Source organism: Bactrocera tryoni, chromosome 4, assembly GCF_016617805.1.
Source record: "Bactrocera tryoni isolate S06 chromosome 4, CSIRO_BtryS06_freeze2, whole genome shotgun sequence".
Taxonomy (NCBI): domain Eukaryota; kingdom Metazoa; phylum Arthropoda; class Insecta; order Diptera; family Tephritidae; genus Bactrocera; species Bactrocera tryoni.
The window spans coordinates 75,418,100-75,437,083 of NC_052502.1; the positions used below are offsets into that span (position 1 = coordinate 75,418,100).

At 27.3% G+C, this 18,984-nt stretch overlaps 1 protein-coding gene across 8 annotated transcripts in view; it reads right to left on the minus strand.

Moving 5' to 3' along the window:
- Positions 1-3,100: 3,100 nt before the first annotated feature.
- Positions 3,101-18,984, minus strand: part of LOC120775889 (phosphorylase b kinase gamma catalytic chain, skeletal muscle/heart isoform) — a 33,075-nt gene continuing 17,191 nt past the window's right edge. For 5 of the 8 annotated variants that reach the window (XM_040106274.1, XM_040106273.1, XM_040106271.1 and 2 more), the window contains 8 exons: positions 15,701-15,879; positions 15,343-15,627; positions 15,162-15,252; positions 14,264-14,400; positions 14,089-14,186; positions 10,228-10,773; positions 4,648-4,806; positions 3,561-3,695 (listed from right to left, as the gene is read on the minus strand). In XM_040106274.1, the coding sequence (XP_039962208.1) occupies positions 3,561-3,695; positions 4,648-4,806; positions 10,228-10,773; positions 14,089-14,186; positions 14,264-14,400; positions 15,162-15,252; positions 15,343-15,627; positions 15,701-15,879 (1,630 nt within the window). Of the gene's footprint in view, positions 3,696-4,647; positions 4,807-10,227; positions 10,774-13,128; positions 13,213-14,088; positions 14,187-14,263; positions 14,401-15,161; positions 15,253-15,342; positions 15,628-15,700; positions 15,880-18,984 lie in introns of all 8 variants that reach the window. The other 3 variants (XM_040106275.1, XM_040106276.1, XM_040106277.1) reach the window with 3 other exon arrangements.

The following is an 18,984-nucleotide window of genomic DNA, read 5'->3' on the forward strand; positions in this document are numbered from 1 at the left end:
ATTTTTATTTTATTTTAAGAATTTTTCAGTTTAGAAGTTTTCTAAAAATTTTTATTAAATTTTTTTAATTTTATTTTTTTAATTTTATTTTTTTTTTTTTTTTTTATTTTTATTTTTTAATTTTATTTTTTTTTATTTTTTTTTTTTTTTTTATTTTTATTTTTTTTTAATTTTTGTTTTTTTTTTTTAATTTTTATTTTTTTTTAATTTTTATTTTTTTTAGTTTTTATTTTTTTAGTTTTTATTTTTTTAATTTTTATTAATTTTTTTTTAATTTTTATTAATTTTTTTTTTTAAATTTTTATATTTTTTAAGAATTTTTAATTTTTTTAAGAATTTTTTAATTTTTTTTTAAGAATTTTAATTATTTTTGGGATTTTTCAAGAAAAAAAATTTCAAATCACTTGAGTCACCCGGTGGGAAAATCGCAAAATTGCAGCCGCCAACTTGCCCGATTTGCACCAGGCGCGCATAACGCAGCAGAAAGTGTCTGCGACCTGCAAAGTCGCATTTCTGTAGCATACTTTTAGGCACCGGATGTTGATAGTTTGAGTGGCACTGACACTCCGTACAGTACACTTTTTACAGTACAGTACGCTTTGTACAGTACGAACCCGCACTTTACTGCATATGGTGGCAAATAAAACAACAATTTCTTTTAGTTACATATTTTTCCACTGTAACAACGTAAGTGTTTATTAAATTGTTATTTTTTCACAATTTCTCTTGCGTTTTTCTTGTAAGTGATTCGTTGATGTTCAAAATACATACATACATGCGCATACATTTCTATTCATATGCGATCTATGCACTATAATTGCTATTGCTATTTATGTGTGTAGCACATACAAATATATTTTATTCAATACATAGCTACATACATGTGTAAAATATGCGCGTAAAACACTGGAGGTACTTGATAGTTACATTCCATATAAGTTTACTTTTATATTTCTAACTTTTTTATTTAATTATTTTTCTTTTCTGAAACAGCAGCCATGTATACACAGGCAACTGTATGTATGTGTATGTATACATATTTACATAAATATATATAAAATTGTATGTTTTCTCTATTGTTTCTGAATGTTATTCTGAGAACACAGACAATTTAAATTATTTTAGTTCGGGTGCTTAAGTGATCAAATATGTATTTGCAACAAAAATTATTACTATTTATATTGATGCATATGAATGGCGTTAATTGTTATTCCTTCTCATTACAATTACTTTTTTGCAAACATTTTTAAATATATTGTATAAAATTAAGTTCTATGTATTTTAAGATTTTTTTTATATCATTTATGAAATTTTACAATAGTTAATAATGATAATATCAGACGTCTGAGTAATTTAATTTTGTACCACTATATTTTATGCGTCAAATAAATATTTTTTTTAAATTTGCAAAACTATTTGAAATTATTTTTATAAATATGGTGATTTTCTAAAAACTAATCTGTATTTTTGCTAAATGAACATTTTAATAATTTTTTGTATTTCAATAATTTTTTGCATTTTAAAAGTGTTTGAATTTATGCTAATATACATATGTTAAATGTAATAATTTAAAAAAAACTGTTGCAATTTCGAATGTAGTGAGCACGCGTGTTTTAATTTTCCAGCAATTTCTTCTTCTTGTTTATTTTTAAAAAATTATTTTATTTTTGCCCAAAATTTTATATTTTTAAAATTTTTTTTTTAAATTATAGAAAAGTTTTTAAATGAGATTTTTGAGTGATGTTAAATGGCTATTGTGAAAATTATTTATGTTTTTGTTCAAAAAGATAATATTGCGTATTTTTTCTAGGTTTTAAAAAATAAAATATATGTACATACATACATACATATATGTATGTATATATAAAATGTTAAATTTTTAAAATATTTAATAAAACCAATTTTCGTTTGAATTTCGCTTAAAATTAAAAAAAAATTCTTAACAAAAATTGTGTATTAATGTATTATTGTTTCAAATTAATATTTAATTTTGCGCATTTTTTGCACAATTAGTCACAAAAATGGTTATAATTTCGAAAAATTCTGAAATATTGCACAACTTTTTTAAATTAATAACCGTGATTTAGTTTTACAGAATCAGTAATGTAATATGGTAATAACACTACACAACAAATCTGAGGGAAAAATTTTGCGACTGGTGTGCTAAGAGGTCTAGGGGGTATTTAAGGTGTTCTGTTTGCGAATTTGATTTTAGTAAACAGTGGCGGTTTGACCCCTACACCCGCAAACTATAAAATAAAAAATCCTACGAGGTAGGAAATTTTTAGTATGTTTTTCGGTTTTAGCAACACAAAATTAGCAAGAAGCACCCTTTAACATAACAGACGCAAAATGACTGTAAACTGGTGTAAATTTTAAAACCATGAAATTGCCTATTTTTTGAATTAATATTGTGACCTCCGTGATTTAGTCTTGCGCATAATTTAACGCTTTACATTTCTTTTTAGTATATTTTGAGATATGTATGTACAGATGTATGCATGCATGTATAATATATATAAAGTATATATAGTGTATGCGTGTGTGTATGTGTGCATTGCGTTAAGTTATGAAAACGCAAATTCCTTTTATTCAATGTGCATACATGCAACTACGTTTAGCAATAAAAATATGTTAAAAAAATAATAAAGCACAATATGTAGTAACTATGATAGTAGCTTGACGCCACAGCATTAAATGTAATGCATAAATATTTTTGCGCTTTGAAATTAAACTTTTGAAATTCAACGTTCACATAGTTGTACAAACGTATTTAACTTAAAACGAGTTAGTTAGCTTCAAATGTTGTTTTTGTTTTTGCTTTTGTTTTGCACCGCTGTATTCAGCTATTTATTACTATAATTATTTCGTTCATTAAATTTTAGTTAATTAATTATATGCATATAAAATAATTTGGTATTAATTTACGGTTTTTTGCTTATACTTCCTCCAGCTGCATAGCTGCTTAAAAGTACAGAGCTTTAAGGCTTAACAAAATTAAACTATATAAATAATACAAACTAAAGCAAAAGTTAAACAATTCATTAATATCATTTATCAGTTTAGATTTGAATGTACGTATGTATGTATTTAACACACATTTTGCTATACTTTTTCAATTCACTTTTCTATTTGCTTTGCCTAATTGCAATTAGCGATAATTAGGATTTTTTCACTATATTTATATGTACGTTTGAATATTACTACAAGTTTGCCTAATTACTAATCAAATAAAAAAAAATATATATATACATATATACATATGTATATTAAATAAAATAACTGCACTTCAAAAAGTGCAAACAAACAATTACAAAAAATGGCTGAATTCAACAAGCATTTGTTTTAAACTCACTTACCAACTAAAATAATCATAAGCATAATAATTTTCGGCCAACTGCCCACTAAACGCTAATAGCAAGCAAAGGAGTTCTCACATTTTTCACTAAAGTTCAGCAATTCATAAGTTTCAGCACTTTACGCTTTCGGATTTCGCCTTTATGCACACTACCCTGCGCGGCGTTCGCGTCTATGCTCCACGGTTTTGAGTCTTCGTCAAACTATCGACTCAAGTTGTTTATGTAGAGCGCATGCAACTCTGTGCGTGGTGTGTTCTCGAAGAGTGCGGCACGATTCTGGCCTTCGCCCTTCTTCACCCAATGCCCGTAAACGCGGAAAGCGCAGCCATCAATCACCTGTATGGGGGATAATGTGAGGTTATGTAAATATATTTACTACATAAATATGTATATGTTATTATAAGAACTAAAAGAAATAATAATTTGGAAAGATGCCTTAACAGATCAAGACTACAGCCACTTATGTATATCAGTTTTTTTATGAACTGGCAAAAATAAAGCTGTGAAGTTGAAATTAAATACTGTCGACGATTTTTATGGAAGCATTACTGTGCCAAAAACTGGATGAGATCAGTTGTAAAACAAGCCTGCTCGCCATATAAATATGCAGCATTTTATATTTTATAAGGTGCAGAATATGCAACTCTCGAGCTAAATTTTGACACTGTCGACTATTTTTATCGTAACATCAATGCGTCAAAAAGTGGACATAGTTAAAGGACAAACACGTGTATTTTCCATAAAAATATTAATAATTTTACAGGATAGGAATTTACAGGATCCGGATTAAATGTGCATCAGATCTAATTTTGTAGCTGACAGACGGCAATTATGCGAGTTTGAAACTCTCGTAAACAGCTGATTGTCATTTTTATAATATTTTCAATGCAAATGGATAGAAGATACACATTGCGGTTGTTAGTCGACCAATTTTTACAAAACCATTTTTTAATAGAAAAACATATCAACACGTTATTTTTAAAACTGCATCATAACAAAAATTCTTGTTTTATTATTGAAAATTTGCAAAAGAGCCGTTAGTGTTGCTTGTTTTTCATTCACAATAGATTAAAACTGACCATTTTTAACAAAGTTGCCAAGGAAAATGCAGCTAACTCTCTAAAATTTTGAGGATTAAATGGTAGTTAGCAACGGAGTTATCTTCACTAAGGCTACTTGCTGTATAATGATTAATTTTGAATCATGTTTCAATGTATGCAAGTTTTAAAACTATCGAGCTGAAATGCCATACTGTCGACTATTTTGATCGTTAAGTGCATTCACTTACCTTACGCAGCACCTTGACCCGATATGGATCGCGTATAGCCTCTTCGACGCGTAATGGCTCGGCGGTGTAGCGCAATCGACGGATTCTTATCATAGCACGTATAACCAATATGGCGAATTGGAATTTCTTGCGTGCATTAAAGCGACTTTGTTTACGCAGCTAAAATTTTATGAATTGCAAAAAATTAAAAAATGGAAGAGAAAAAGAAAGAAATATGTTTGTTAAAAAACAAGTGATATGGCAATTAAAAAAATATGTTATTCAACAAATTGATTGGTTAAATGTAACTGCAAATGTAAATATGTATATGTATGCATGTGTGTAAGCGTCAATGTGTTGGAAAATTAAAAAAAATATAAGTACATATATGTATATATTGCTAAATTATCCATTATTTTTTAAATGTTTTAATTTTTTTTGTTCATGTGTATACAAAAAGTTTGAAAAAATGTAATATTTAATTATAAAAATATCAAACACAAATACTAAACTCTTTAAATGGTGTTCTGTTTTAGTTGCCATAAATCATCAAATATTATTAAAATAAATTATTTTTTTTGTGCAATTATTATAATTTATTTATGTATTATTTTCAATTTTTATTTATATATCTATATACATATGTACATTTTTTTTTTATCAAGTTTTACAATTGTTTATAGTTTTTTATTTACACTTTTTTAATTTTCCAGTACATCGACAGCGATTTACAGCCAATTTCGTGACAGCAATTTAATTGAAAGTTTGAATTTAAATTTTTTAATTTTATTTTGTAGCAGATATGTATGTATATGTAGAAGTCGAAAGCGTTTTTATATTAAATTGCTATTGAAATAGACTGTTCAAATCTGCTAAGTACAAATCTAACTACAGTCGATGCGCAATAACACAAACCAGAGTAGCAAAAAAACAATAAAAAAATAATAATTTATATCAAAAAATTCAAATAATTTAACAAATAATTATTTACATGCGGTCTAATTTTGAAAGTTCTATTATTTTCAATGCTTCAAATGGCAAATTTAAATAAATTACAACTGTCAACAAAAAATTTTTAGGTTTCTGTTTTCATGCTTAGATTCGGATTCTAAGCTTTGAAAACACTAGAATTTTTATTTTTAGGTCTTAAAGTTTGCTTTTGTCTGACACGATGAATGAGCCTGATTTCCCATACGAATGAAATACGAAAAAATTCTACAAAAGCAAACTTTATCAAAAAAAAAAAATGTTTCCCTTATTTTTAGTGTAGAAGAAACATACAGAAGTCAGACCCGAAAATCATGTTAACTGGTGTTATTTTCTATATAATAAATATTTAAGCATATTTTTCAAATTTAAAATTACTTATTTATAATTAAATTTAAAATAAAAAAATATTAAAACATCAATTGAAATTAAAAATTCAAGAGCTTTATTAAAAAACTTCTACACTTTGTTTTCAGTATTTTTCATACCAAATTTAAATTAATTAAAAAATATATATTTTTTATGCATATAAAACAATATTGCTAAATCTTAAATTTTTTAAATTAAAAAAAAAATTTTCATTATTTTTCAAACCAAATTTAAATTAATTAAAAAATATATAATTTTTATGCATATAAAACAATATTGCTACATTTACATACAAAACAATATTGCTATATTTTAAATTTTTTTTTTATATTTAAAAAATATTAAAAATTGAATTAACACAATTCAATACATATGTTATTAAAAATTCTTAAATATTTTTATTATTTTACTAATTTCTGTACTATTTTTCTAAACTTTTATATCAATAATAGAGACCTTTAAAAAAAAACAAATGTTTTTATTAAAAATGTTTAAAAATTTAAATATTTTTTAATAATTTTTATTTTTTAAAAAACATTCAATAAATTTAATTTAAAAAAATTAAATAATAAAAAATATTGATCTTATTTTTATTATAATTTAAATTCAAATATTTTTTATTATTTGGTTTGTGTTATTGTCTTTTGCATCATTTGTTAATTGTTAGTTTTTGTGTGGAAATATGGTATATCTATTCAAAATGAACATAAAGCAGCAATGCAAAAAATGGACAAGAGACTAAAAAGGTATTTGTAATTCTAGAAAACATTGAGAAAATTTCAATAAATGTCAAATGTTTATAAAAAGGTGCATACAAACATTTGAATAACCAAACTATAAGCTAAATGTGCTAAACAAGCAAATAACTATAACAAAGAAACAAGCAAAACGTACAAACTAATAAAAAACCAACAAATGTATACTAATTAAAAAAAATAAATAAATGTACATGTATGCTAATTGTATCAATAAAAATTAAAAAATGTAGAAAAATGCTATAAGAAACTAACTACATGCATAATTATTAACTAAAAAATGGTTATATATTGTTTGTATTAGTTTAACGGTTAATTTCAAAATACTTAAAATTTTAATTATTTTTCCAGCATATAACACTAGCACTATATTAATTTAATAATAATGATAATAATATAGAATTTTGCATTTAAATAGTTGTTTGCTGTTGTTGTTGGTACTCACAAGCAAATTCTCATTGCCACAACACCAACTGATTGAAAGACGCTACGTATGCACGCACACATGCATAGATTGCATTAACACACACATACATACATATATAAGCACCAAAGTACATACATATGTATGTGGTATGTGTATTGGAGATTTTTTTGATTGATTTTGGTTTTTTTTTTGTTTTGTTGTAGAACCACACAAATTGCACACACAAGGCACAGGTAGTACTTAGTTTGTATGTAGTATGTATGTGGTTGGGGAGGAGTATTGTTGCACACGCACAAATTACCAGAGTACATACAAATGCATAGAAATGTAACGGAATAAGAGAAAAAATAATAGCAAATGTTAAAAAATTTGTATGTATGTTTGTTGATTGATATATATGTATGTATGTATGTATATTGTATAAGTCAAATTATATGTATGTATATATATTGAATTAAGTTAAATTGCGAAAATAAATGTGAATCAATTAAACGCACACAGACACACACACGCATATGCATATGTTGTACACAAATACAAATATGTATATACACATTTATAGAAATATATTTAAGAAAAAATTATGTGTGTGAGTTTCGCCGAATTTGGAAATGAGAAAATAAATTAATTAACTAAAAGCCAGGATAATGCTTTTATTACAACAACAACACATAAGATAGTATATTATATATTGTGCGCCGCCGAAAGGTACATACATATGCAATGCATTACTATGCGATTGTGCGTGCAACTTGGCCGTGTACAAGTGATCTTGGCAACGAAGCGAATACATACACACATGCATATGTACATAAGTATATTGCACGTGTGAAAATCACAAAAATCGGATTCAATATTTAATTTTAAATCGCTTAAAAACAAAAGAAAAATTTTGACACTAAATACCGGATTGAAAACTAAAAATATGTTAATACAAAATTTATAATGAAAAATTTGAAAATTTATGTTTTTGAATTATAAATTACTTCATGTTCCACTATTTTGGTTATCTTTTCAAAATGAAATCGTTTTTTTAATAAAATTCTAACATAGCTCAGCACTTTTTGTTTTATTTACATTTAATTATTTCTGATATCTCAATATGTAAATCTCTCCTTTTATCCATTTTCATTCCAGCTCTTGATTACAAAAATATTTTTTTATTTGTTACTTCAATTTTTAAATTAAACATATTATTGTATTGATTTTTAAATCAGATTTAGGAATAAATATTGAAAATGTATTTTTAATCCAAAAGTTTTAATTAATAAATTCACAACCCTGAATCCAAGCACATACATACATACAATATTTATGTACATATGTTGTTGTGGGTTTTAGTTTAAAAATTGTGAGAAAAGCGATTTTAATATTTTTGTTCTTGAAATTTCATATATTGAAAATAAAAAGTTGACCAATGAAACTGCTCACTAAAAAATAAATATTAATATTCTAGATAATTAAAATACCAAACTAAAATTATAAAATGGAAAATAAGGTAAAATAATATATCAGAAATATATATTATATAAAACAATATAAGCACTTAATAAACAAATTTCTTGCAAAATATACTCAGTAAGAAAATATGATCGTATTTAATAAAAATCTAAGATTAAATTTCAAATTTACTTTTCTATTATAAGAGCAAAATATGTTAAATATTTATGTATGTGTTAGTTTAGGCAACTCTTAGCTTAAAATTACTGTTACATGCAAGCATTAAACAATATATGTATGTACAACAGCATACTTCGATGCTCTCAAAATATAGTTAAATATTAAGCTAGACTATTGTACGTTTCTAAAATAAAGGTGCATATACAGATACAATCTTAATTTAAAAATATGTAAAAATGTGCTGAAGTTGTGTGGGGAAAATTAGCTAGAGGAACAAACTAACCTACAAATCAATATTGAGTAAATATATTTATATTTGCACGTCATCTAAAGCGAAAACAGTAAAGCACGAGTAATAAACAAGCTACAAAAGTCTATGGAAAGAAAATATAGTTGACCAAAACTTTTTTGTAATGTGAGAGTAAGAAATGTGGACATTAGCAGACTAAAATTTTAATTAAAAAAAAAAAAACGAATATGATTTTTTTCATTTTAAACCAGAACCAATTTCTATAAAATGGAGTATTTAGCGTAGCTGTAAGTAGTTTGGAAGACAGTTATTACAAACATTCGTAGTCGTGTTTAGCTGCAACTAATCCTTCTTCTAATGACGCTTTTTATTTAAATTATTGTTAGAAACACTATTTTTATAATATACGCGATTTTATTGGCATAATTTCTTTTTTATGCAAACATTTTATTTTTACGAATTGTTGTGTTTGAAAAATTATCCATTAACCAATTTTATTTAAAATTTTATCTTTACGATTTTTTATTATTATGTGAGACTCAAATTGACATTTATTAGTGAAAATTTTGTCAGATTAAGAGAATATTAATAGCGAAAAATAAACGAGTTAAAGTTAATTCGGTGGAAAAATATCACATTGATTTAATTTCAATTAGGGCACTCCAGCTACGCTCTACACTCAAAACCTTGTAATTAGTCACATAAGGAACAATTCCAAACGCGATATTTGATATTTTTGTTTAAGCACAAGTGAATACCCAATGGAAAAGAATTTTGTCATTATGTCGCCTAACCTGTGCATAGTAATTTAAGGACTCAACACAGTAATTTTCTGTGGTCGCTGTGTATGCCGTTGTTGCCGCTGTCAATGCTGTCTGCTGTGGTGGGTTCGTCGCTTGTGGTATGTGGCATGGGTTTGTGATTGATGTGGATGATATACTAACACCGGTTAATGACTGTGTATCGTTGTATTTTTGTTGTTGCGTTTGCTGTTGCGTTACTACTGGCTGCACTTGACTGTGCTGACATTCACAATAATGCAAATATGGTTTTAAGTGATGATGATGATGATGTTGATGGTGTGGACAATGAGGAGCATGTGTACTATTATCATGGTGACGCTGATAATGATTATTATAGCTTTGATCATGATTTTTGTTGTGATAATGGTCGCAGTGTTGTGTTGTTGGCACCTGTTGTTCATATGTTTGCTGTTGTTTTTGTATAAATTGTTGCTGCTGCTGATAGAGCAACTGTTGCTGCTGTTGTTGTTGCTGCTGCTCTTGCGTTATAAATAGCGTCGGCGTCGGCGTTGCATTGCCAATACTGTTATTATTTTGATTTGTAGAGAGGAATGTAGTCGGACCAGCCGTAGTGTTGTCAAACGCATTACCATTACTTTGATAATTGCGTTGATTGTAATTGTTATTGTACGCCTGAGGGAACGTCGTACTCGGGGAAGTAGTTGCGTTTGTAGTATAGGTGTTATTGCTATTATTGCTTTGATTACTCGCTTGTTTGTTTAAGTACAAGTTTGTCATACTCTTGCGATTGTTGTTATTGCTAATATTATTGCTGGCATACGTTGACGGTAATTTGTTGTAACTATAGTTCGTCTGTGTTTTAATGATATTAGGATTGTAATACAACTGCGCGCCACTGCTAGGCGAGTTGCGTAGATTTTGCGATTTCAGCTGATAAGTGGTGCGGCCATCAGTGGACGGTTCGGAGCATAAAACCTAAAAATAAATGGAAATAAAGAGAGAGAAAGAGAAAAAACACGGGGAGTAGGACAGTGTGTGTGTGGGGAGGGAATTGGTTGAAATCGGTTGACAATTAGAAATGTGGGTACAATAATATTTCGATTTTTTTTATTTAAAATTTTCTAAAATTATAAAATTTTATATTTGTTTGGTAATTTTTTGCAAATAAACGCACATGTGATGAATGCTCAATGTTAAGCCGATTATCATTTTTTACAGATAACAAATTATTTAATTTATACATTTATATATGTGTGGTATACACGGGGTTGAAAGGGAAAAGGGATTTGGAACACAGACCACGGGTAGAATTCTATACTCCTATTATAAACCAACGCTGATGTACGCTGAGGTGGGGCAAGAGGTGTATCTCCAATAGTAAGAGTGAAAACATAATCAAACTTTAGTGTTGTTGTAACAAGGGTGGTGCCTTTTAAACAGCACCAACCGGCTGGAGCTCTGATAAATAGAGCCTTTACTAACAAACAGCTTAATTATATAACAAGCACTTTTGAAAAGCTTGTAGATTATGCTTTGAATGCTACAAAAACAAATTCATAACAACTATTTACTAAACTTAAGTAAAACATTTCCTTACAATTTTAGCAAAAATATTCAAATTAAACTTTACCAAAAGTGCTAATTTCATTGCGTCTCTGTTTATAACCATAATTTATTAATTTTATAAGTTTGCCTTTCTTATATTCCTTGTTAAGTTTTTGTGCTTTTTTTCATTAATTTTTTTTCAATAATTTTTATTTTCAAGTGTGCCAAATTTGTATTTTTTTTATTTTTAACACAAAAATCTATATATGCACCTTTAAATTATTTAAAAAATAGTGTTTTCTTAAAATAATAAAAGAAGTACATATGATTTAAGAGCAAAACATGCAATTTATTTGAAAAATAAATAAAACTGTCAAAACAAATTATACATGCAAACAGCAAAAAATTCGAAAATATATAATAAATCAAAAATTTTAATGCAAAAAACTTATTTTATATTAATTAAAATAGAAATAAAAACAATAAAATTATTGCAATGGCAAATTGTTGTATGCAAATACAAGCAAATTCGAAATTAAATATGGAAATTGTAATTTTGAAAGTAGAAACTCATGTTTGAAACAGAATTACAGAAAACCAAACCAAATACATAATATTTATAAATAGTTTTTTTATTTTAAATGTTCTTTGAAGACATATTTTTATTTCTTTCGTTTATTATTGTATTCATTTTGTAGTATTATTTTTTTGTTCTCTATTAATTTACTTGCATAAAATCAACAAACAAATTTGCCCTCTTCTTACTTTTTATTTTAAATACAAAACTATTAAAATAAATAAATGCATTTTATACATAACAAAAAAAGAGCATAAAGATGCAATTGCAAGTCTAAACGTATACTGTAAAACGGGACGCGCACAAAATAAACAACAAGAAACGTTTACAAAAAAAGAAACACAAACAATAAAATCAACAAAAAAATAATGGCATGGTAAGAGAAAATGCGAAAAAAACTTGGACTTTGCACATAGCGAATATGGTGTAGAAAATCACATTCACAAGAATAATTTATATGACTTTTTTGTTCATATAAATTTTTATAAAATACACTATCGTAAAAAAAGATATTTTAAATTTAAATTTTTTAAATACAAGAACACAAATTTTACAAATTTCAGAAAAAAAATTTCAATAATTTAAAAATTTGAAAACATGTTTTTCTATTGTCCTGAAAACTTGTAATTTATTTTTTGAAAACTGTAGAAAATCATTTTATAACAAATTAAGCAGATCGAAAATAGTTTTTTTATTAGTTATTTGATATTTACTAAAAATATTTACAAGTTACAACAAAGCGATTTTTTTCGTGTCATTAAAAAATGTGGAAATTTAATTTTTTTTCTATTAAAAATTTATAATATTTCATAATATTCATTTATAAATATAAAACAAATCATTCACTTCGTTTATATCTCCACCTTCGGGCCGAGTGCAATGTACAAATTTTCTTCGCTGATTTAATGGATAGTATGCAACAAAACTCATGTCGTTAGGAGAACAATCAATGCAGAAACGAAAAGGCTTTGGTAGTAGTTAGCAGCTAATCGAGTTAAATTTAATTAAAATAATTTTAATAAATAATAGGAGAATTGGTAGTGTAGTAAGATCAACACAATCACTCTTCGTTTTTTTGTAGTTGTACTATTTATAATGTTAGCAAAGTAACAGTAAGTGTTATTGTTGTTATAAATATTATGAATGTTGGTTTTGTTTTTGTAATTTTTGTTTTTGTTTCTGTTCAATAGGCAGAAACATTTCGTTACCAGTGCAATGTCATTGATGCGACTCATTCTCCTAGATTTGGTTGATAGGCTGCGCTTCAGTCCATCGATATTTTGCTCGAATAACTTTTCGTGTATTAACATTCGAACGTTTTTCATTGATGGATTGATTATACGAATATGGTATTAATTGTTTACCAAATAAACGTTTTACAAAATTGTGGCGCAATTTTTATAGGTTATTAGATTTTTTTGTATTCGAATTACATAGATGTTGGTATATTAGAGACGTGTAAATTTTTGGCAATCACAAAATTTTGTACGATAGCCGAATTTGTTAATTTATTTATTTTAATTCGAAATTTGTATAATTTTCAAATATGTGGGTAGTGAATGAATGAAAGAAAAAAGAAAGAAAATCATAGTTAGAAATTATAAGAAAACAAAGAAAATAGTTTTTTTTTTTTCAAAAAAAGAAGAATTCTTCTATGGACAACTTAGATAAGTAATCAGTAGAAATATAAAACTATATATAGGCATGTAAAATAGTAAAATGTACTATTACTAAATGTACTATAAAAGTAGAATGTAATTTAAATACTATGCTAAAAAATAATAAGAAATGTAATTGTTGAGCGTAGTTATAAAAAAAGAAAAATTAACAAAAATTACATACAAAAAAGCTGAAAAGTAAAATATTGCCTACAATGCGCGCTGAAATTCAAAAAATTACTAGTGTATTGGTGTAGGTAGAGACCGTAAGAGAGGCAGTATTTGCCGCTCTCGCTGTGTATGTATAGAAAAGTTTAAAATACTCATTTGAAAACTGCAAGACGTCTTAACCTTAGGCAAAATACTCGTACACTTGTATTGTGAAGAAGTAGAGGGGTGAGCAACAATATTTATGTGCGTTTGTTTAACTAAATATTCCTTTTTATATATAATAAATCTAGTATATGTATTAAAATGGTCTCTGGTGCCTAAAAGCTTATGTGGACTCACCATCTGATTGAAGAACGGATGCTTTAATACTTCTTTCACTGTGATTCGTTTCGCTGGATCGACGACTAGACATTTGCGTATGAGATCCTTTGGATCCTCTGTAAATCGAAAAGCAAGCATTTTTCGACATTATTAGTATTTGCATTGTTTAATTTGCATTAATTAGTTGAGTTACCTGATATATCAGCCCATTCGGGTGAGGTGAAGCTGTATTTGCCCTCCATTATGTTGCGCAACATGACCATTTGTTTGCGATGCCAAAACGGTGGACAGCCAACAAGTAATGTGAACATAATGACGCCGCATGCCCAACTGAGTGATAAGCAAATTGAAATATTCATTTATTAAACATTTTAAAAATATATATAATATATATAATCATGCATTTTCTGCGTGTTTTGATTACTGTAAGCGAAAGAAAGTAAACATTTAATTAAGTCAAGGATACCAGGAATAAAATAGGGTTGGAACATGAAAAAACGTTAAGCTTTATGATTTTAAGCGGCTAATTCGTATGGCAGCTATATGTTATAGTGTGCCGATCTGAACAGTTTATTCGGAGATTATATAATTAGTGCTAAATTTCGTGCTAAATTCGTGACGATATTTTGTCAAATAAAAAATTTTCCAAACAAAGACATGATTTTAATGGATCAGCTTGCATGGCAGCTATATACTATGGTTGTCTGATCTGAAAATTTTTCCGGAGATTGTACCGTTGCCTTGGATATAATAATTCGTGACATCTTTCGTAGATATTTATAAATAAAACAAGGTATTGTTTTTGATCGATCAATTTTTATGACAGCTACGAAGGTCCGATATCGGCGGTACCGACGCAACGTGTATACGAAATTTCAGACAGATATCTCAAAAACTGACGGATTAGTTCGCGTATATAAAGATGATTAGACAGATGGTACACAAAACAAAATAAGACTATAGTTGGATTTAAAGATTGTCAAATAAAAGTATGTTCAAAAATAAGTTTTTAAAGTACTTAAACTTGTATGTTAGTGGGTTTTGACCATGTTTCTGTTAACCCCCTTTCATATTATTATTTTGATACTCACATATCAACTTCTTTTGAATATCCAGGCGAGCCTTCGAACATATTACATTTCAATGTTTCCGGCGCCAAATAGCCAGGTGTGCCGCAGAGGTCTAAAACACAAATTAAATGTAAAAAAAATATCACAAAACATAAAATATGCGGACATTTAAGTACATTATTTATGTCGCGTCTATACACACCTGTCAACTTCTCGTCGCCCTTCAGTTGTCGCGCAAAGCCGAAATCTGTTATTTTAACATTATGATTCTCATCGAGTAGAATATTTTCGGGTTTCAAATCTCGATGTACAATATTCTTTGCATGTATATATTCGACACCCTCAAATATTTGTCGCATTATGGTGCGTGTCTTCTTCTCCGACAACGTTACAACCGAGGTGAGGTAATCGAAAAGTTCACCTTTCGGACACAATTCAAATACTAAAAAGACGAAAGCGTCCGATTCGAAGACATCTTGTAGATCAACTGAAATAGCGGCAAGTACATTAAATTAGTTGTGTTAATATTGAAATGAATTCTTCGCCTTGAGACTACTTACTTATATAGGGATGCCCCATAACTTGTCTGAGTATTGAAATTTCCTGTCTTGTGGCTTCGAGCATATGATATGGATTGGTATCACCAGCTTCTGTTGCGGCGCCAAGATCGATGATTTTGGCGGCAAACTCGATGCCGGTCTCCTTTTCAATGCAGCGTCGTACTGTGGAACTGATGCCTCTAAAAATTTAAGAGAAATTAGAAAAAAATATTAAATGTGTGCTTGCATACAAAAGAAGTTTTAATAAAATAAAAATAAGATGTTTTTGTTTCGAAATTCGATACAAAGTAAATGTATACATATGTTTGGGGAAGTAGAAATTTTAAAAGCAAAACCAAATAATAAAGTAAAGTAAAACTGGCTATATTTTAAAATTACATAATTTTCCATACTGAAACTGTCAATATTTTCAAATCTATATTCCATACTAAAAATGAAGAAAATTTAAAAAACTAAAATTTTTTTATATCTAAATTGATATTATAAGGTACTGTATTTTTTATTATTTTGCCGATAAATTTTTCGCACATAATATACATACATATGTATGTATGCTATATAATATCGCATGATTTTCTTTGTGCTATATTCCTTTGGATAACATATAAGATGTTGGCCAAATTAAAAACAAGTTTGCGATAACATTTTTTTCTCATTTCAGTCAATAACAAAACTGTTATTGGAATTTCATTTCATTTAAGTTCGAAATCTTGTTTTTTTGTACAATCTCTTAATCTCAGCATATTTTCCACACGCGTCTAACTAAAAGTAATAAATATTTGCATTTCACATGATTAGAAATAAATAAATACACAGATATGTAAGTGATGCATGTATGAGTGAACAAGAAGTACATTGTAATACGCACACATACATACATACTTGTATGTATATAAGATTGTACATTTGTATAATTTACACAAAATGAGGACACTTTTATTTAATATATTTTATAAAACGGCAAATCTAAAGCGGGCACAAACAGACAATTGATCAGTCAACCAACCTTACAGAGTCACACAGTCAAATTGGCAAATAGCCGGAACGTAGAAAGTCCACACAGTTCAAATAATTAATTATATGCGCGCATATTTATTGAATATAAGATAAGTATGTAATACTTGTACATACATATATGTAGGCGGCAATGACACAAACAAACACATATAAACATACATACATATATACATACATTTGCATACATACTTATGAATAATGGGATTGTAATTACAAATAGATTGGAAATCGGAATGATAACGCAACATTTGGACTTTAAAGAGTAATAAATGTGGTTGCATTTAAAGTTCATATTACTTCTGTTTGTGTGTATATGCGCGTATGTGGAAATATATAAAATTATCATTTTTCCCGTTATAATTTCTCACAAAGAAATAAAAAACACAGATTCGACAAAATTTCCTACTTGATTTTAGAAGCGGTATTTAGCAACTTTAGGCTAAGCATATAGTAATTAAGTGAAGTAAAAATTTGTAAACTCCTGTCCTCCCACAAAGCTGTCGATTTGCCGAAATCGCCGCCGTCGGACCACTAAATCATATAGTTGTCCTACAAAATGGTCCATTTAAATCAAGTTCTAGTATGGATTTATTTATTTTTTTACGAAAGATTTTTTTTTTAATGAACAAATTTTTTTTATTATTTTTTTTTAAAGAAAAAATATTTTATGCTATAAGAAATGCACCTGTGAAAGGTACAGCACAGCGGGGGTTACCAATTTCTTCTTTTTTCATACCAATATTTGTTTAATAGAACCGCGACATACATACATATGTACACTCAGTCTTAGGTCAACAAACGTTTCAAGCGGCATTTTGACACTTAAAGTTCGCCTTATAACCTTTAATCCGCAATTCATTTCGCAGAAATGTGAGATGTTCATAGCAACAGATTTCTTTACAGTTTGTTGCCCACTGTCGTTACTGATGAATTGAAAAATTGTGTGATTTGTGAATTAAAGTGCAGTCTAATGCAAGTCAGCGAGAGATGCAAACGTAATACAAGCGCAATTAAAAATTAGAATCGAATCACTAAATTGTAAAAAAACCCAAAACAGCAGATATATACATATGTATGTACATACAAACGCTTTCATACACCTAAGTGCCCCATTCACTTTGTAATTGCTGCATAAATTACTTAATAAGCTGGCTTAATATATTCTTTGGCAAATTAAAATTATTTGTAGGTATAAGGCACACATTGAGGCAGTCCCACACACTGCTCCGATCGATTATGACTAATTATTTTCATTTTTTTTTAATTTTTTTTTCATTTAATTAATACGTTTTATATTACTTTTAACATTGTATAATTATTGCGCATCATTTATTTATATTACTGATTCTTTCTTTTTTTTTTGTAAAATTGACGGCAATAGTTTTTGCATCAAAAGCAAGGCAAACAGCTGGCTGACCTACACATATGCATCTGTATATATCTATTTATACCTAATTGTACTTATGTAGGTATGTATATTTGCGCTTATTGCATTGCATTAGAAATTATTTTAATGAAATAAATCCAGACAATTTAACTGATAAGAAATCATATATTTTTATATACATACATACATATGTACAAAAACAAATGCATCAAGTTTGATATTTGTATTTTTCAAATTTTTTTTGCTTGAGCGGAAACGAAACAATGTGTAAATGTTATTTAAAAAACGTTAAAATTGAAACAGTAAGATATAAAATATATAAACCAAAATATGTGGTAATATAATATATAATATTAATAATTTCAAAATTTTCAAAAAAAACATATGTTTACACATACTTACATACATACATACTCCTTTGTGCTAATTTTACTGTTTTCAAGTAATGGTTAACTTTTAAAAGGAGCAAAAAGTTTAAATCTTAATGTAAAGTATCATTTGGAGTAATTCATAGTAAAAAAATTAAAAAAAAAATTTGCAATATACAAAAAAATATTTAAAAAATATAAATGGATTTTAAAAAGCAATAAAAAGATTAATTTTAAACTAACATATACATATGTACATAAGTGCATATACATACATATGTACATACATATATGTATGTAAATAAATCATTAAATTTTCAGTATTTCTTAATGAGTTTTATTGGTTTCAATAGATAAAAATTAAAAAAAAAATGTGTTTTACAAGTTATTGGATAATTAATTAAAAACAAAATTCTTATGTTAATTATTAGTCAACACCAATTTTGTATACTTAAGGGGTGTATGTGGGTTTAAAAATTTCAAGAAATCGATTTTTTTTTTGTTTTTCTTAT